Source organism: Camelus ferus, chromosome 23, assembly GCF_009834535.1.
Source record: "Camelus ferus isolate YT-003-E chromosome 23, BCGSAC_Cfer_1.0, whole genome shotgun sequence".
Classification (NCBI taxonomy): Eukaryota; Metazoa; Chordata; class Mammalia; order Artiodactyla; family Camelidae; genus Camelus; species Camelus ferus.
Genome location: NC_045718.1, coordinates 29,918,520 through 29,939,863, shown reverse-complemented (window position 1 = coordinate 29,939,863; position 21,344 = coordinate 29,918,520). Strand labels below are relative to the sequence as shown.

The 21,344-nt window shown below is 37.1% G+C and overlaps 1 protein-coding gene across 1 annotated transcript in view; it reads right to left on the bottom strand.

Annotated features, from left to right (window-relative positions):
* Positions 1 to 18,645, bottom strand: part of ACBD3 (acyl-CoA binding domain containing 3) — a 32,462-nt gene extending 13,817 nt beyond the window's left edge. Inside the window, exons 1-4 of the mRNA XM_032466587.1 lie at positions 18,291 to 18,645; positions 3,952 to 4,093; positions 3,158 to 3,298; positions 354 to 512 (exon numbers count right to left, since the gene is read on the bottom strand). Coding sequence (XP_032322478.1) covers positions 354 to 512; positions 3,158 to 3,298; positions 3,952 to 4,093; positions 18,291 to 18,579 — 731 coding nt within the window. The 5' untranslated portion in view covers positions 18,580 to 18,645. The remainder of the gene's footprint in view (positions 1 to 353; positions 513 to 3,157; positions 3,299 to 3,951; positions 4,094 to 18,290) is intronic.
* Between the last annotated feature and the right edge of the window lie 2,699 nt (positions 18,646 to 21,344).

Here is a 21,344-nt window from a genome sequence, read left to right as displayed (position 1 = left end):
GAGAACAGGAAGAATGAAACAGAGACACAGATGAGAGAAGCAAAGACAAGAGACTGTGTGGGCCCAAAGACAGAGCAAGCAAGGAAGCAACCTCAGTTCCTGTTCTGGTCCCTGGGTTCTGGGAGCAAATCCCAAATTCTTATAATACATTCCTCTTTTTGCAACCAAATGCTTAAGATAAGGCCCTCTTTGGTAACATATCATTGGCACAAATGGCAAGTAGTTCACGCTGGTCTACCTCCCAGTCATCCCACAAATCACAGACTCATTCTAAGGCACACAACGTAGATTCAAGCACAACAGTACAGCAGTCCATTTCTCATTCTTTAACACAAGCCACACAACAAGCTTACTTTTGCTGCTCCAGCCGAAGCCTTTCTTCCTCAACTCGCCTCCTCTCTTCTTCCTCCCGTCTAAGCCTTTCTTCTTCTTCTCGCCTACGTTTCTCTTCCTCCCTTCGCAGACGTTCTCTTTCCTCCTCTTCACGTCGCCTTCGCTCCTCCTCCTCCTTCCTACAAGGTAAAGGACAGAGAGAATGAACCCTAAAGAATCCTGTTTAAAAATAATTTAAGACTATTTCCCTATGAAAACTGACATAAGCTTTTTAGAGAATCATGTGATAATTTTATCACAATTTGAAATGCACATATTCCACCAAGAGAAATTTATCATATGGCGTCAACCTCACAATATACAGATCACGGCGAGAACAATGGCTGCTGCACAGCAACAGAAAAAGGAGTCCAACAGCAAAGCACTACTTAAGTCATTTTGATAGATCCATACCCTGAAGGCTCCTTCTAAGATATGCTCACAGCACCACAAGCTCTTCCTTCCTACTACTTGCTGTGACTGCAATTAAATTTGTGTGACAAATCTGGCAATACATCTGTCTTACTCATTAAAGTACATGCTACCTAAGAGCAGACTGCCTATCCCACACCGCTATATCCTCAGGGCTTACCACAGTGCTGGAAAGAGCCAGCATTCAACAAACATGAATAGAAATGAATAAGCTACCTTGAAATGCCATGTAGCCATAAAAAAAGAATAGAATTGCATGACCTAATATGTAAAGAAGTTTAATATATTTGTTTAATGGAAAAAGCAGGTAAATAAATAGAAAAAGGCCCAGAAAGACACACCTTAAACGTGTCAGTTATTATCTACAGAGAGAAGAGTGAGATTAAAAGGCAGAAAGGAAGCTTTTCAGTTTGTGCTTCATACATTGCCATATGTGGAAAGTCATTTTTACTGCATATATTTGTGAATTATTTCTGAAGTTAAAAATTTTTAAGCATTTAATTTAAAAAAGAAAAGAACAGCTGGAAATCTAGGTGCAGCCCTTACCCAGCTCTGGCCCACAGCCCTTCACCCAAGGGAGAGCAGCCTGTTGCACTAGCATAGATGCCCCACAGCTCTAAGAGTGGCGTGGGGGCAAAGGGAGGTTGAAGATGGTCTGAAAGAGAAGATTTCTGAGGGTTCTCAATGAACATACCATTTCATAGTCCTACCATGAGATGTGTCTGGGTTACCCTGCTTTTCTCTCCAAACTTCTACAAGTGATGAATATGCCTGAGCCACAACCAAGGCTCAAATTACAGCAATAACATGATTTACTTTTAATATCTCACAGCTAGTACATAGGGCAAGATGGTCCACAAGCCAGAGCTTAAGCTTTAGGATAGAGGAAGTCTAGTCTCAAATGCTTTAAAAGAATTTTATGTAGACTTCATCTACATAAGCATATTTTTAAAAGGAAAAATACAGTTTTATATGTTGAGGAGTAACTTACTCAATTTATCATTTAAAAAAACTTAGAAAGTAATGTATACTTACTTCCAAAGACACAGCTACACCTCACTGACCCAGTATCATTACACAATAATACAGCACATAAATCAATTTTACAGTAAAGGAAACTCATTCCACTCTTATAAGAATCAAAGCTTTTCGTTTGGATAAAAACTGTCTTCCTTTGGATAAATATCTTCTGGAAGTGTATTAAGATATTTTCTGTTCTCTTCAAGAGGAATAAATTATATCCAGTGCCCTGTCTCTTGATAACTCAGGAGTTATAACTACAACATAAAAATTGTACATGTCATAACACAGTGATGGAGAGTTTATTTTCATATTAAATGGCCCCTAACTGCTACACTTCTATAATTCTTATGTCTATTTTTCATGGTTTCTGTCTTCTCCCTCACTGCCAAGCTATTTTCTCTTCTAGTATGTTATTTCCAATCTAGGTTAAGGTGGGGAACCAGAGAACTAACTGTTTCTAGAGTTAAGTATAATATAATCTGAGGGAGAATTGGTTTTATAGCATCATTTTCATACCTAGAAATTTTAGACTGTCAAAGTTCTTTTTTCTTTCTAATTTTTTTTTTTAAATGGAGGTACTGGGGATTGAAACTGGGACCTTGTGCATACTAGGCATGCTCTCTACCACTGAGCTATACCCTATCCCCTAGACTGTCAAAGTTTTTGAAAATATAACCTCCAGATAAATAAGGTGCCGATTATAATTCTGCTGAGTTCACAATCATGATAGAATCCTATAAACATAAATAGCACATTCAATAGCTCCCCCTCTAACCTCTGAAAATAATAAGCCATCTGGACGCCACAACCAATATGAAATGCCTATAAAAGGCCTACCATGTAACACACCTGATAAGCATGATATGAAGTATGAATATTCTAGAAATCCAAGGAAGGTAGCAGCAAAGGGTGTGTCAGCCCAGAGGGATGGCTGAGTTTATTGTGCTCGCTCAGAAACTTAGTGCAGTAATACAAAAGGAATGCTGCCATGATGAATGGGTGGTTCCTTTTAAATGTAAAGCCAAAAAACAAAACAAAACAAAGTAAAAAACAACAAAAATATAACAAAAAAGGAAAAAAAAAAACAAAAAAATTTTTTTTTAATTTAAAAAGAAGAAAAAAAAGGTAAAGCCAGACAGAAGCAGCAAATCCTCTCTCCACAAAACTCATAATGTAAATACTTGCTCACATCAGAAAGTCTGAGCAATTGCCATAAGAAGTTGGGATCCAATGGAAGTAAGACCTCTGATTTAGAACAGACACTCCATAAAGCAAAAGCATCAGTATACTAGGCTACACGAGGAAAAAGTAGTCTGCCCTCAAACTTCACCTTTTTTTTTCTTGCTCTTCCTTCTCTATTTTGTGGGACGCAACATACGTTGAAAACAGATGGCAACACCTATTCAGGAGCTTGACAAACTCTACCATGGCATCCTCTTTAGACATGTTTCCTAGGGCTGCCCATTCTCTCCTGTGAAGAATAACAAGAAAAGTTACCTCTTCTTCTTAACAGAATGAGAATTTGATTTAAATTCTAAGAGTTAAATATTAATGAGTCTCAGTTATAACTAAAATGAAGAATTATTCTACTATAAATAAAAGATTCAATGCTTTAAGTTTTGACAAGCATGTAGTGACTTACTAAACTACATATGCCACATACTAAGCAAATCTACTGTTGTAAACTACAATTCAACTACATTGCTGATAATTTCCATACCAGTAAAAGGGTATCAAAGTTTTACTTTTCTTATTATCATAGTTTAGCCTTAACTGAATAAAATGCTTAATGTAGTCTTTTTTGTCACAACTCTGTATATGTCCCAATAAGGGAATCAATTTCTATATTGTAAATGGCTGTTTTAATATTATTTAGGAAGAATCAAATAGAGCTGTACTTGTCTTATGTTCATAATCAGATGAGTAAACTTCTTCCACAATATTCAGCCATAAACATCTCCAAGCCAAGAACAGACAAACATCTGAAGATTCCAGAAGCTGCAAGCAAAAATGTTTTTCTTATTCTAAAGCTAATGAGCCAGCTATTTACACTTTAACCAATTTATTTTGTACTCTTTTCAACATTAGTCTCATTAAATTCATTATACAACGAAAGACTGTTACCTCCTGTCATTCCCCAACACATCAAAGAATCCAACCTCAGGACAAGTGTCTGGATTGTATGGGCCCATAAGAACCTGCTTATGCAGTGCCACAAGCTTTAGTTTTTCTTCATAAGTTGGATGAAATGCTTTGCCATCTTTTTCTATAAGAAAAATCAATACAAAGAAAATAATTAGCACTAGCAAAATACGTAATTTTTAGCATTATATGTTAAAATTTTGCTATAAGGTATATCACAAATTGTTTGTAATATATAAACACCATTATAGTGAGATTTTTATTTTAAGTACTAAGTTTTAATAGTAAGTCAAGATAGAAACCCTTTATGCTGAATTAATTTTTTAAGACACAGCCAAGTACTAGTACCTATGTTAAAACTACTACAGAGAAACCAATCTGTCAAGCTACAGTCAGGCACACACATAATAATGTACCACTTGACATCCTTCATAAATATTAAAAATATTCAACTATTTTTTAAATAGATAAAAAATAATTTTATATCAAACACTTTTAATATAAGAGACAATGTGCATAAGAGATTACATACACTTTGAAAAGCTATATTCAAAATGTATCCATCCCACCGAGGCACTATGATGTGTGAAGGGGCTTTGGAATCAGACAGCCTAGGTTTAAATCTCATCTCAGATACTTCCTAGCTGTAGGACCATTTAATCTCTCAGTTTGTTCATCAATAAGGTGAGAAGCCTCCTGCTACTTCAGAGGTAACAGAATAGTATAACTGTTAGATCCTTTTCCTTCCTTCATATTATGGTTGACTCTGGCAGGTTTTCAGAGTGGAGCCAGTTTGACCTATAAAGACTTAACTATCACCAACACCACTCATAAGTAGTATGAAACTGGGTGCTGGTAAAATGGAAAATCCTTAAATAGTTCTACTTCTTTGATAAATAGTAGCATTAATTTACTGGTTGAGTCTAATGATAAGAAGAGACTACCAAATTTCAAAACAACAAACAAAAAAAAGGAGGTAGAAAGTAGTATATGTTGCCTACAAATTTTATCCACGTACAGAGCAGTCACCAAAAGAAAATCACTGATGATGAGAGAAGAATATGGGTTAAAGGATATGAAAGGGAAACTCAGAAGAGGGAGGGAAAAAAAAAAAAAGAAGCTGCCAATAAGCATCCAAAGATATTCAATCTCACTTGTGAACGAAATGGAAACTGAAACCATCAGATACCAAGACGCTCTCTGCCATTAGATAGGTCAAAAAAAAGTTCCAAAAACATCAAGAGTTGGTAAGAATGGGACAAATAGGTACCGATTTTTATACACTACTGTTGAAAGTATAAATTGTTACAGTTATCTTGGAGGGCAATTTGGCAATAAATCTCAAAATTATAAATGGACATTTCCTATGGTCCAGTAATTTCAATTCTTATTACCTACTCTTGATATGCACTCTCAAATACATAGAAGGAGGTGGATACAGGGATATTCACTGCAGCACTGTTTTCTTGTTACCGTAAACAACTTGAGAGTTCATCAATAAGGGAACAGCTAAATAATGTAGTATATTCAGCCTGTGGTGTAAATGAATCAAGTACAGGAAACACTGTTAAGTGAAAAAAAGGAAGCTGCAGAAAACTACCTACAATCACAGCACAAAATATACAGCATCAATTCTAAGTACTACCTCCAACCCTCATGCTAACCTCTTTAAAATCAGATTAGTTTTTACAATCTATGGTATTTTACAGTTATAACTGGTGGTTCTTCTTCCTTAACTACAGTACATAAGATATTAGTATGTCTTAGAACTGATGAAATATAGCAAGTAAACACCCCCACATATACAGTCTATGGGTACATTTATATGAATGTAAATGCAAAGAAAAAGATCTAGGAGGAGTCACACTAAAGAGATGAAAATGAGAAAGTGGGAGGGGGCTAAGACTAGGAGTGATAATCAGAGAATTTAAAACTACGAACATTTTAACCTTTCAAAGGAAAATATGTGGAAGAACAAAAAGAACTGTTAAGAGGTGTTGCCTCTGGGGAAGTGACTGGCAAAATTAGTGGATGGGGATTGAAGAGCATTATACACACACACACACACACACACACACACACACCTATATATTTTCCAACAAGAACAAACTCATACAATACTTGGAAAAAATAAATATTAAAAAAAGACAAAACTGTGGCACTGATCTTATTTATTTAATACAAATCAAAACAGTTCAGAAACCTATGGACATGCCATCTGTCTTTGCTACTGAGCAAACAGTATCACTAGACAGTACCAAGAGTAGAAACGCCCTGTAAAGTTTTTAGAACATGATTACCATAGGTCTGTATTTATCAGCTAACAGGCAATTCCCATTTCAAAATCTAACTCTTAGAAGGCTATTTCAATCAATGATGAACACTGTAAGACTTTTTCTATATTCATTCACTCAACTTAATAAATATTTATTGAGCACCTGTATACAAATCATTGTGCTAGACGCTAGGGATTCATTGCCCTCCTGGAACTTACAAACTTGAGCTCAATCAAAAATCTGTAACTTGGCAATACAGTATATCATTGTGTCTAGGTGCATAGTTCAGGTATATAGATACTGCAAACAAATTATAATAAAATTATATTGAGATAAAAGAAAGATTATTTTAGAATACTTCTGACCTAGGGGAAAAAAATTAGGCCAAAAAGGTAATAAAGTGACTTGTTCCAACTCTTTTGGGCCAGTAGGTGTGTTTAATTCCAACACAGTATATAATCAAAGTAAAGTAAAACAGATGAGAGTGTACAAAACCAAAATACACCTTTACATTACCTCTCAAGTAAAAACCAACAAGCCTAGAAGTGTTCTTTATTTCATTCACTTCCCAATGAATCTCTTCGAAATACAGCCTTGAAAAATTATCTTAGCAAGAAAAACCATGTTACGCCTGTTCACTGCTACATTATTTAAAACAAAAAATCTAACTATTCAGCAATAACACACTGCTTAAATTACAGTAATCCACTGGATAGATTATACAGCTATTAAAATGACAATATAAGGGCTATATAGAATTTCAGAGAACAGATTTATGACTTACTAATTAAAATAAGTAGAATAAAAAATTAGATACCATGTTTACAACTACATAAAAATGGGTGATTACACATATAGATCTTTCTTTTAAAAAATTACAGTTAAGATTTTTCTTACAAAATTAGCTAGCCAGAACTCTGTATTCTAAGATGTTAGGTTGTTAAAATATGTAAAACAATAGTGGCTACTTTTTACCAGAAAGCCTTTCTCCAACTTTAAAGGTGCCGATAACCTTCCTTTACCATCTACCTTAATTTTATACATACTAATCACCAACAGTTTTCTTACACTATGTCACAGGTAATTATTAGAGAAGCATAGCCCAGACAATTTTCTTCTCACTTTCCCCAAAAGTGATGTTTTGAAAATCAGCTCCAACTTCTGATCTTATCCAACTAGTTGAAAGGATATTATTTAGAAAGATTTTGATTTTTAAAACCAAAACGGTACCAACCTAAATATTCATTTTATCTTGAGCCTTATAAAAGAAAAACAGGCTGCTGGTGATTCAAGGGGAAAAAAAGGTGTAGCCTGAGAAACAGTGGGGATAGAGTGCATGGTAGACTATAACTAACTTTCCTGTTTTGTTCAATCAGGATTCCTGGGGGTTTATTTTGCTTTTTCCCTTTTTAAAATAAGCCTAAATTCTATGAAAGTGGTTGCTTTGATCTAAATAAACATCAATAAAGATAAAATCAGATGGAAACTTTATTTACTGGAAGATCAAACACTTTTCTGATAAGTCGTGTAAGAGCAATTTTCAAACATACACACAAGAATTCTTATTTGCTTCAGGTAGATGATTTGAAGCTAACAGAACTAGTGGGTACAAAAAAATATTTTAACAATAAAACTACTACAAAGTTATTTTAATGGAAGGAGGGTCCATTTCTTACCAGGTGATAAATTTGCTTATTTCAAACATTCAGTAGTGCAAACTAGAAGCAGGGGACCCTGGGAGAACGTAAGTAAAGAAGGAAACTGTACCCATTATTCAGCAAGGTGTTAGTCTAACCTTAACCCTAAAAGGCGACTCATCAATAGAGGGATGGGAGTTTCAGGATTTGGGGATGTCATTTTGGTATCTGCCCCTTTTATGCCTGAGAGAACTATGAATATATTCCCAATCCATAAGGGATTTTTCAAAAGAAGAATATGGTTTTAAGTGTTAGTTTGGGTCAAGCAGTCAAATAAATCTGCTCACCACCACTAACCAGAATACCCTTTGTTCACAGGCACTCCCTACTAAAACCACACTCAACTAATATCTCTAAAGAAGAAACTGACTATATAGGTAAATTTCTGTGAGAATGAGCAAAACAGTACATCCATTCTCATGAACTCTATTGGCATTTCCATAGACTCTTACATACTTGCTAGTTTTAAGAAATGCTCCATAATCCTTCCTTTAAACCCCTTCAAATTAATTATCATTATTCTAGCTGGGGGACCAAATTTGTCTCAAAAAAAAAAAAAGGCAGAAAAACCACACAAAGAAAAGGAAACACACCAAAACGTTAATACTATATTATTTCAGAAAGTTTGGTTACAGATTTTTTTCTTTATTCATTTTTATTTTCTTAGATTTCCAATATGCGTATGTACTTCTATATCAAATAAACATATGCTTTTTTTCTTTTTTAATAAACATTTTTAAAAAGTCAAGGCAATTTATCTTTCAGCTTTTGGGATGAAGTGTTAACAGAGCAATTATTCTCCCCTGAGGATTATACAAAACCCAGGAGGATATGCTAAAAATCCCAGCCACCTTTAGTATACGACAGCCCACATCGTGTTGACATACTAAACTTCAAAGAAAACCCTTCACAATCAATATCATCAGGCAGACTATTGAAGTTACTTCTCTTTCGCTCTTCAGATGGCTCTAGTTCACACAACATGAGGGTTTTATTTAGTTTTTCTGAGTTAGATGAGAATAATTTTCTCCTAAATTATTTCTGATTCCAAGGGCATTAAATGTAGTTAGCAAGAAAGAAGTTATAACTACCATAACTGCATAGACAGAAAAAGCCTTGCTGAAGCTCAAAAATCTTTAACCAGGACCATGTCCCCAAAGGAAAGCTCTTTCAGTCCTGACAGTAAGGAATAGAGGCATCATCCTAGATCCCTGCACTTACAGAGTTAATTATTACAAAGTTATTTAATTCAATCAATTTTGGAATTCTGCTTTCTATAGCAACCCCAAATTATGCTTGGAAAGAAGCTGCAGAGCTATTTTTCCGGTGCACGTGTATAAAAACACACCAATGAGAAGCAGAAAATAACTACTTCTACTACCTGGAGAAGCATGACTACAAAGCTAGTCATTCTCAAATAGACTAAAAAGGGATCACTTGTTGGCATTTGTCCAGCAACAATTATATTAAAAAGTTCATTTGCTTTAAAACTGAAGACCAATAAAAGTCAGGTTAAAATGTATTTTACCTAAAGGAGACAGACTAAAGCAGGAACTGGCAAACTAGACCAACTCTGCCCACGGTTGTTTTAAGGCTTCTGAGCTAAGAATATTTTTAATCTTTTTTAAGAATTGTGAAACAACAAAAAGCAAAAACAAACAAACAAAAAACAAAGAATATGAACACAGACCAACCATATCTTGTTCTTAAGGCCTAAAATATTTACTGTCTGGAAGGTTTGCTGATCCTGGACTAGAGGAAGAAGTAAATGCAAAACCAAATGATTTCCTGATATTTAAAAGATTCAAATACAATTAAAAAGATTAAAAACATACAATTAAACTTCCTGCTAAACATGGTGGATTGAACATACACAATTATATCTGCTCCCCAATGAAACCCCACTAAAAAGACACGGAAGCCAATTTAGAGAACCCTGGAAAGGTGGCTCAGAAATTAAAGGCAGGTTCTTTAAAAAGCTAGAGTCTAGATAAAAATAGGAGCTTTGGTTTAAAGTCTATCTAAGAAGTAGGTACCCCTACCTCCCATTTTGTTTGGCAACTCGAAGTAGGCTACCTTGCCCTACTTTAGCAAAGGTCTGGATGTTCACTAGAGAACATGAGTCACAGCTGATCCAGGTGGGAGGACACCAGCCTGAGACTGAACTGCAGGACTGAAAAAAGAAATGAAGTGGAAGTTTCCCTAGTAAATGGTAAACACCTTCCACCCACCCTTTCTCCTGTCTAGTTCCCAAATGCTAGCAACTAGGTTCAAACACATGCCAGGCAGGAGAATATTTTCATGGAAAACTGTCCAAAAATAAAAGACCTGCACACACCCCAATTTGAAGGATACTAATGTTGAAGATTCCCCAATGAAACTTCTGCCTCATCACCTACAATGATAGCTTGTATTCAAGGTTACAAGTCCTCTTTAGTGCCTTACCCTTTAACAAGAATGAAAATCCAGGGATCACCAGACATTTGAGAAAGCTTCCAACGTGGAAAAAAAAAATCTCAATGAAATCTTCCAACAGAAAAAAAAAAGTCTAAAAGAAAATAAGGAATTCCAGGAAGAATTCCCATTATAGAGAGGTGAAAGGTAATTTCCAGGATGATAGCTAGACAGAGACTCAGAAGGTAGAAAGCTAAGACTGGATCAAAAATTTAAGGACATCTTGAAAGAAAAAATTATGCACATCTAGGAGAGATACCTGTAAAGAAGGAGTTTATCTGAGGACAAAGAAACCAAATGATAATGACCTCCAACTACACAAAAGACAAGAGTCTGCACAGGAACCAAAATATAATCAAAGTGCGTGATCAGTCTCAGCTATGAATAACACAAATAGAAACGACTCTCACTGATTTAATCACAAATGTGACATAAAATTAGGAGTTTGAGAAGGAGGAAGAGAGAGGCATACATGTATAAGTTACATCTTTTTTCTTAAGGAAAGAAGTAGCAGGAAAATGGAGACCAATACCAGAAGAAAGTTAAAATAATGGAAAGTGGTTGCCTCGGGGGAGACAGATTGGAGATGGGAAAAGAGACAGGGGATGGCTATTTTTCATTATAAAGTATCTAGTACAACTTGACCTTTTAAATTGTCTTGTTTCCACTTTGATAAAAAGGTAAAATGATTAAACTCATAGGCTCAATTTCAGTAATCAGTAAGACACTATGACATACGGTAGGCATAATAATACCCGCCCCCCAAAGATGTCCACACATCCTAATCCCCAGAACCTGTTAATATGTTAGGTTACATTAAAAAAGGGAATTAAGATTACAGATAGAATTAAGGTTGCAGCTGATCTTATCCTGGACTATCACATAGAACCAATGTAATCACAAGAATCCTTATAAATGGAAGGGGACAAAGAAGAGACAGAGGAAGATTTGAAGATGTTATGTTGCTAGCTTTAAAGATGGAGGACGGGGTCACGAGCCAAAGCATCCAGGCGGCCTCCTGAAGCTGGAAAAGGCAAGGCAACAGATTCTTTCCTAGAGCCTCCAGAAGGAACACAGCTCTGCTGACACCTTGATTCTAACCCAGTGAGACCCATTTTGAAATTCTAACCTCCAAAACTATAAAACAGTATGTACTTGTTTTAAGCCACTAAATTTGTGGTAATTTGTTATAAAAGCAATAAATAAGAAATACACAAAACACATTTTCCCCAGTAAATATATAAATGACTTCTAGATTACATTCCTATTAAATTCATAAGTATTTAACTTTACAATACTAAAAAGACAGCATTAATAATTTGATAATAGTGTTATAATCACAGTTACCAAGCCCAAAGTGCTGAAAGATGACCCTTCCACCTGAAATAAATTATACAAAAGGCTATTAGTCTCAAATGTCAATTGCTAGAGTAAGTTTACGGAGAAATATTTTTTCTCTGCTCTCTGGAGGTAATGGCAGAAGAATGTAACAAATTATTTCAGTGTTCCTTCTAGCCTTTAGTTGATGAAACGAAAGCCAGTAAAATCTATGGATTGTCAAGGATATTAAAGACAGGTGACCGAAATGCACAACTGAAGTTCAAATCCCCTCTACATATCCACTTGACCTACAATAATTTGTTATTGGACACACTATAAAAAAAGTTGCAAGCTATAACAGCAATAACCTAAAATGTGAGGGAGAGAGGAGTATAGAATTTCTGTATGCCATGGAAGTTATTAGCTTAAACTAGTATAACTATAAAATATTTTATATAAACTTAATGGTAACAACAAAGAAAAAACCTGAAGTAGATACACAAAAGATTAAGATAAAGAAATCAAAGCATATCCACCTAGTAATTGCTAATGTATGCTTGCACACTTCCTGGTGATGGGAATTCACTGTCCCAGTCTCTTCCATGTTTGGATAGCTGTGACTTGTAGCTCTTTATTATGAGTAGACCTCTCTCAATTCTATCCACAGGGTCTATTTCTAGTCCTCAGCATTAAATAAAACACATCTAACAGATGAGACCTTGAAAAAAGCCACAAAATACCATACACATTTGCCCTCAGTACTCTATTCTCTAGGCTAAATATCCCTAACTTATTCACTCATACATACCTCCTAAAGACCTGTGTTTAAATCCCAGCTCTGCTATTTACTAAGTATGTAACAGGGACACGGATAACCTTTCTGAGTCTCAGTTTTGCTATCAATAGAATGGAGATAATAACGTCTCCTTAGGTTTCTCATTGAGGGTTAGAAAGAATGTGGTCCAAAGTCTTGGTACAGTGCCTGCATAGAGCAGACACTTACTGAACAGCAGCTGTTATGATAATGATGGTAGGGATTTGAATTCCCACCCTGTACAAGTTGCTCTCTTCTGAATGATCTCCATTTGTCTTTACCCCTAAAGGATGATGCCTCAAACTGAAAGCAGCATCCAGGGACTGTCTGATCTGTGTGGAAGAGTCCAGGACCATCTCTCCCTTCTCTCATTCTAGATATCATATTTCCAACAAAGCAGCCTAAGCTCAAATCTGTTTTCTTTCATGGCCCTAACACACTGTTGCCTGGCAGAGAATACATTTTGAATAAATTCTGTCTTTTAGAAACATTAAAACCACATCTCTCCCATGTTCAATTGAGAAAAAAACTGATTGCTAAATTTTTATACTACTTATAAGAAAGTATAATATAATGCAGTATTTATAAGTTAATTAATATAAAACTCTGGAAACCACCTAGCATGTACAAAGTGCTTAATAAAAGTTGAATTTTCCACCATTACTTCAACACACCCCATAATAAATTCTTGGTAATCTCTCCTGAACAACATAAGCAGTCACAGAATACCAACTGCCAGGTATATATATACATATAATTCTTAAAACAATCTGAGTAAAAGAAGGCAGAGTTTAAACAACTGAGTGGCAGTATTAGGAAAAAGTGCCCCAGACAGTGTTGACTCCAGAGCTCAATTTCGTAGATACTGAGCCAGAGTAGCTCTCATTTTAGTTAACTGATAAAAGTAAACATTATCTCCTTCTGGGCATTGGTTACCAGAGTGTTCACTTTGTGAAAATTCATCAAGCAACATTTATGATTTGTGTACTTTTCTGCATGTGTAGTTAATAAAGGGAAGGCCTCAGGTAAACGTTAAAGTCACTTACACTAAAATATACATATACAACACATACATAAACAGCTCCTTGAATTCAGTATTCAAAGGAAAATTTTAGTTCAGTTCAAATCTACTATGAATCTAACATGAACTAGCAAATAAAAAACTCAGATGTTTAAAAGGCCATTACTATTCTCGGTGGCTATGATTTTCTTTCTTCTAAGTGACTCTTAGGTCTATATGTCCTCCTATGTTATACACTAATATCTTGGAATTATCTGAAGCTAACCCACTTAAGTCCAGGAGGCACATACTAATTATACATGTTATCAAAGAATAAATTACAGTTGTACAGTATTTTAAAACATTAATGGAACCAATTATAAAAGTTCTTGAAGATGCATGTCTAAAGAACAAAAGGAAATGGAACCATCCGTACGATTGCTTCTCTGCTATCAGTAATGTAATAGCGTAATCGGAGGCAACGCTAGTGGAAATGCATTAACAATTACATAGAGAAACTGAGTTCAAGACTTAAGTTCCTCCAAACTCAACTACAGCTTCCTTTCACATATCATGCATAAACACACACACACACACCCACCCCCTAGATCTATCTTCTGAAATAACGACCAATCCAGAAGCAATGAGCACCCACTGTTAACACCCAGATTATGGCTCTTCAAATGCCACTTTCCACTAAAAGGAACTATGTCTCTCTGGAGAAATGGCCGATTACTAGGGCAGCAGGAAACATTTCTGGAACATGTCATCATACCAGATACAAGGAAGCGATGGAAGACTCCCATCATGTCAAAGGAACTTAGGAGCCAATCAGAAGAGGCTACCACTTGCTAAAAATGGTACAATTTGAGCATCAATAATAAAAGCTAAAGAAAAAAAAGGTTTAAATGCATGAGTACATAATGACATTTAAAAAAAACTGTCACCTTTTGAGGCTGCTAAGGGAAACAATTCATTATTTTGAAAACTAATAATGGGAAAGAAGCATATCTTTCCTTTCCTATTTGAGCTGTACCCCAAACCAAATAGTAGATGAGGAAAAGTATTACAGTGAAGGAAAGACAATTAGAATATCACAAGTTTTCAATCCTTAATGAATCAACACATCCATTTTCAATTTACAAGAGTAAAAAACAAACATTATGTTAGCTAAATGCAGGCCTCTCAAAAGGTCTAATATTGTATTAGTAGCAATGAGATCTGGCGTATCAATATTTTTGATGGGCACATTTACTTCAGTCCTTCAGATGGGGATTTTTTCATTACAATCAAAATTTGAAACCTGACAGCAAGGTTATGCAGGAATTCAGAGTAGATGACCTTCTCACACTTGACTTTTCCAGATATCTGAATAGACTGTCAATAAAATGATTATAAATAGGAAAACAGTATGAATCTTTCCATTAGCCCTTAATATTTTCAAGCAAATGTGGTAAAGAAGTTCCAAAAATGTGATAAAGCAACAGGGTAGGTAGTTACGAATACTTTCCTAGGAACACCATCAAAAAGCAGGGTTCCTATTTGCTTTTCATCTCCTGTAGTGAAAAGAACTGTCTTTGGAATCAGACAGACTAAGAACCAACTCTGCCTCTTACTAATAATAATCAAGGGGCCTCGGGCAAGTTCCTCAACTAAGAAACCAGGATAATACCTCACTGAAGGACTTGCAGAGGATTAAACAAAATAATATATACACAGCTTTCAAAATAGTACCTGATATTTAGTGAACATCTGCTCAATAACTGGTGGCAATTATCACTCTGGAGTTTTAAATTAATGCAATCATCTACCAGCTTAATACAATGATGTAATAAAGTATTAGAGAAGGAAAAATTCACCCCCAAGAATTATAAAAACCAAAACACAACTGCCCAGGTTAACTCTATCCAAGAATAAACGCTACAATAATACCAACCAATTTAGTCCTTAACCCAAAGAGGTGAGAAAACCAGCTTAATCTTGCTAAACTAGAACTGGGCAGTTTTGCTCTTCCTTTTAAAAACCTTCAATGGTTCCTCACTGTCTACAGACAAAAAGGCTATTTACAATGGCATTCAAGTCCTTCCCCATCTTACCCTTCCAGCTCTCTCTCCATCAAACTACCCCTTCCTGTTTGCCATCTCCCAGACACACATGCCTTTCCTTCTCTAGAATGGCATCTGCTCCCTGGATCCTCCACACTGTACTGCAGTTGCCACTGGTCCTCTTTTGGAATCTTAAGTTTCGTAACAACAAAAGGAAACACACTATTCATTCATAGTGGTAACCTAATACAAAAATTTATCCATAATAAGGATTCAACAATGTCAAGAACTTCTATGGTAAACTGCTAACTTACATTTTCCAGTATTTTCATCCATTATTTTACTTTTACCTTCATACAATTAAGAGAGTAGGTAGTTGACATAATAGGTTCAGTCACTGGCCTATGACCACTGTGACAGGAACAGAATGCAAAACAAGGTTCCTGATTCCCAATCCAAGTAACTTTCAACGGAAAAAGATATCCATGTTTTCAAGATTCTTATTTATTCCACAATGAGAGATAAAATGTTATGTTATTTTTAATTCATGTGAGATATAATAACCACAAAACAGGGATTTAGTAAAACCCTTGCAAGACTGATAAAAATGCCAAGTATTATGCTGGAAAAATTCACACATTAAAAACGAAGGCAGCCAGCACGACTCACCCCACTTTCCATAATTCTTCTGATTGCTTTTAGATCCTTACTTTTTCCCCCTAATCAGGTATCTCATATACTAACAACTTCTTCATTGCTAACTATGTTATGATCCATGCAGAAAGGCAGCTTACATTACTAGACTGTTATTTCTCCATTTAAGTACTTGTATATTGCTCTGAGAGCTTAATTTAGAAACTTAGTGAATTATACCTATTAATGTACCTTTTTTTCTCTAAGGTGACTGATAACTAGGTCCCTAAATTACAGATTCCCCTAGGAGTCCTGCCACTCAACAAACATGTTAAAATAATGTTAGGTTTAGACCACTAAATCTTAAATCTGAGATTCACTTAACCCAGTCATATATATCTATATATGAACAGACTCTGGAAGAGAAAAGTTAGTTGTCTAGGAGTACATGGTAAATAGAATCCAGAGCTTCCTGACTCCCAAGCAATGCTAAATTTACAGCACATTAACAGTGTTTCAAACTGTTAAAGACATTACTACTATTTTCAAGTAAGACAGGCTCAGACGATAAAATTATCCATCTTTTTTTGTTAGTCATATGGCAAAAGTCAGTATTAGATTTGTTCTTACACATTATTCTGCTACAATATGCTTTAATCTTATTGTACACTGGAAAAATAAGTTTCAAGAATAAAAATTTTAATTAAATGCAAAATACACGATTTGCACAGAAACCACGAGATTTTTACATAAGTGGTAGTATATTATCACCACTGGTAACTCTAAATTCACACCAGTGACCTAAGGGTCAAGTGATTCAAAACCCATTAGCCATTACCAAATCCCCAAGCTAGCTAGCGCACAGAGGGCTGAAACTCACTGTGCGATGACGATGAATATTTCAAGGGTAAACTTTTTAATAAAAACGCAATGAACAAGGAAAGACTACTCCGGAAAATATATAAAAGAGAGACCTTCATTAGCTTGCACAATTAAAGTTATTTTGAGAGAAAACAAATAACTTCTACATGTATAACTACACTGAGCGACTCAACTTCAGCTAATAAAATATGTACTCCAAAAGGCACTCCCTCTGGGAAAAGTGTCATAAATATGCCGTTCTGGAATGCATACGGAACCTAGCAACCACTTTTAAAGTTTCATTTGCTGATGTTTCTCCTTGCCCATTCGCCCCACGAGATCTAAATTATCTCTAAGAATCAAACGGGCTTCTTATCAGTCTTTCCTACAGACAAGGTCATGTGACTGGTATCACCACCATTTGGCTAAGTGAACCACCCAATTAAAAAAAAAAACAAACCCACACATCAATCTTGCTCTAAGACAAGATTTATTACAATTAACTCTGTAATTAATACAGAAGGTAGTTTCAGGACTTAATCTAAAAATTCATTCTTGGACATTGCTTACAAGGTAAAATTTTAACCATCTAGAAATTACTAGAACATAGTGGGCATCCCTTCTCTTTATAGAGTTTGACAAACCAGAGGGGGTACATTCGCGTAATATTTTACTTCTTTTTTCCTTTCTGCCACATCAATACTGCCAAGTGGTCAAGTCCTATTCGAGTTTATGGTTCCCCAGAATGAATGGAAAGAGTATATATGGAACCTAGGGAAAGATTTCTTCCACTATGGAAAAAGGATAAAAATCGGTGCTTCTGATACTCCAAGCCATAGGAAACAGGAAAAGGAATACGATGGTTTAACCCCCCCACCCCCCAAAAAAATCCCAGAATGAGATCTTCTGGGAAAAAGAGAGAGGAGAGAGCGGGCGGTGGGGGTAAGCTCATTCTTCCACCCAGGCTCCTGGAAACCCGAGAAGCTAAATCAGGTAAGATGCTCCGGTAACCTCGGGGAGGCGGGACTTAGACAGTCAAACCAAGGTTCCAGGCCCCTCAGGGGTGTGACCTAGCGGCCAAGCGGGTAGTGACAAACTTCGGGTACCCCCAAGGACAGAGTCCTGCTCTGGTCGCCGCGACCCCGCACGATGAGGGCGAGTCTGCTCCAGTCTCCCCGAGGCCGGGCAGAGGCGGCAGGGATGTGGGCCTGCCCGGCTCACCTTTGAAGAAGCGCAGCGCCAGGCCATACAGCTCCTCCAGGCCAAATCCCCAGCGCTGCTCCAGGCGCCGCGCCTCCTCCGCCGCGCCCCCAGCCGCCGCCTCCCCGGGCTCCGGCTGCTCCTCTGTGGTGCCCGGGTCCCTACCGGACCCGGGAGGCGAGGGCGGCGGCAGCGGCGGCGGCAGCAGCAGCGGGGCGCCCTCCGCCCCAGGCCGCTCCTCCGGGTCTGGGCTTAGCGTGAGGCCGTCGACGGAGACCTCGAGTCGCTCTGCGTTCAGCACCGCCGCCATATCCGCCTGCTGCGCCTCCTCAGCGGGGACAGGCGGCGGCCACGTATCGACTTCCTGCTGACCTCTGACCTCCGCTAAACGACACCGGAACTTCCGCCGCTGAGGAGGATCTCAGGCTCCCGGAGCTGGGTGGGGCATCAGCTCCGGCACGATCCTCCCGCCCCTAGCCCCGCGGGTCCCGAGCGCCCCAGTCCCCACCCTATCCCGGTCCCCTTCCGGCCCTCGTTCTCCCGGGAGGGGCTACGACCCAGGGACCCCCGTCCCGCCGTTCTTTCCCGCGGCTCCCGGTGTCCGGCAGGGGCGGCGTCATTCCGGCCCTGCGTGCGGTCGGTGCGGGGAGGGTGACTGCCGGCCAGCGCCCTACCCTCTGTGTCAGTCCCTCCCCATTTATAGCGAGTTGTGTCGTTGGCTGAACTCTTTTGCCCACCACAGTTTTTGCTTGGGCTTCACAGCAGCTCGGAGGAAATGCCAAGCAAATACCTTAAAAAAATTTTTTTTTTTTTAGTAAGAAATTGAGGTTACCGAGAAATTCAGTAGCTTCTATGAGACTGTCTTGGAAGGGCCGATCCTGGTTTTGCGGGACCTGAAGCTCATACAATTTGTGGGGCCCTCATTAAGTAAAAACTAAAAATTAGGAGCGGAAAGGTAGGTAGGAAGGTGAATTTGTATTTGGAATGAGAAATCACAAGCGACATTTTGAAAAGTTAACAAAACTCACAAATATCACACAGATAACCGTGAAAGTTCTTATTAACTGCCTGACACTTCTACAGGGTGTCCAAAAATCCAGAAACATAGTTATTTATGTTTTTAAAGGTTGAAAATGCTCTTGACAACATTATATTTACCTGTGTTTCTAGACTTTATGGGCACCATTTATAAGCATTTTCCCGACTTTTTTTTTGGCTGTACACTATGCCAATTATTGTGTAATGTTTTCTATAAAGAGAATAGAAAAATCAGTCTTCTTTAGCATGGTGATCAAAATTTGTTTTTTATTACTGTTTACAAGTTTCAGCTTTACAACTAATTACTGATACTAGTGTGTACTTTTTTAGGACTGTTGTCAAATTTCAGAAAACCTGTATCAAGTTGCTCTCATATATGAGATATAATATTTCAGGACTGTTTGGCTGCCTCCATGGCAGTTTTGTGTGTGGTTTCTACTGGATCCCAGCGTTTTCCAGGACAAGAATTTTCTGCTATGTTAAGACAGGATCTCATCCATTAACATGAATAAAATATGTGACTTCATGTATAGACTCACTTTAGTACACCTGCAAGTTTCTGTCCCACAAACACAAGAATTCTAATGTATTCCATTTTGCATGATTCACATAAAAACAAAAATAAGTATGGTGCACTTCTAATTGTATGTATGACATTACCTAGTAGATTTCTGATGAGTGAGAACCTCCGTTTTAGGTTAGGCATTGAGAGAATCCCTCCTCTTATTTAGAGTTTTTTTTTTGTTTTTTTTGTTTTTTTTTACTTCTGATAGTCGGAAGGATTTTCTGTGGGCTAGTTTCTCCTTTTCTTTCAAATCTAGTTTCTCCTCTGCTACCCACACAGAGTTCCTTTGCCCTCTGGCCCTGCACCTCTGTGACATGGTGCTGGCTAAGTTGGCATAATGGGCAGTAGGTGTATTCCAGAAAGCCATTCCTATGCCCACGGTGAGTAATAATTTAACAGTAGATGGAAATGCCTGCAAACCATAAATGCATGCCACTAAATCCAAATGAAATGTATCCCAATTCAATCACTCCTCCCTTAGCCAGATCTCAAAAAAGCCCATGGCCATTCCTACACCACTTAATGCAGAAGAGAAATGATGGAAGTCAGAATATGAGACATGGTCATAAATATCTTACTTTAGAAACTTTTACAGAAACATCTGGCCAGGTGAATATACTACTAGGGCTTCTCCAAGGGTCTTGGAAGGGGCTTTGAGGTGAAGGTCCCTGAAGCTTAAGCGTCACTGATCTATGGTAAATGCATATCTCAAAACTAATTCTACTGCTCCAAGCCCACTGATTTTTTTTTTCACTTAGCTTGGATCTTTAGATTTAGCTTTAATTATTTTTAAAGCATGCATATCACAAGGCCTTACCTCCAAGAAGTCAAAAATATATTACCTTGTTGTGTTCTACTTTTAGTATTCAGTAACTTTTGAGGATGATAATGAGATGGGTAAACATAACTGTACTTCACGGAATTATAGATTCTGTTTCTCAAGTCTTCTACAATAACCATTTCTTCTGTAATCATAAAATTTTTTTAAAACAATATAAATATTAAAAACTATAGGGGGGTGGAGGGTGGGAAGGGATAGACTGGGATTTCAAAATTGTAGAAGAGACTACACTGTATAGCACAGGGAAATATACACAAAATGTTATGATAACTCACAGAGAAAAAAATGTGACAGTGTGTATATGTCCATGAATAACTGAAAAATTGTGCTGAACACTGGAATTTGACACAACATTGTAAAATGATTATAAATCAATAAAAAATGTTAAAAAAAAAAACTATAAAACACACCTAGGAAGATGGGCAGGTAAAATATGCTACACGAGCAATTACTGACTTTTTCTAATGTTTTGCAATTTAACATATTGAATGTTATTGAAAAATCTGCACATCCTCTAGGTCAGACATTTAAGCCTCATCCTAATATAACCATCAAGGAATGTCTTGTAGATAGTTGCTCTCAGTGACCTAAAACAGATTAGGGAATATAATTCCCCTTTAACAACTCATGA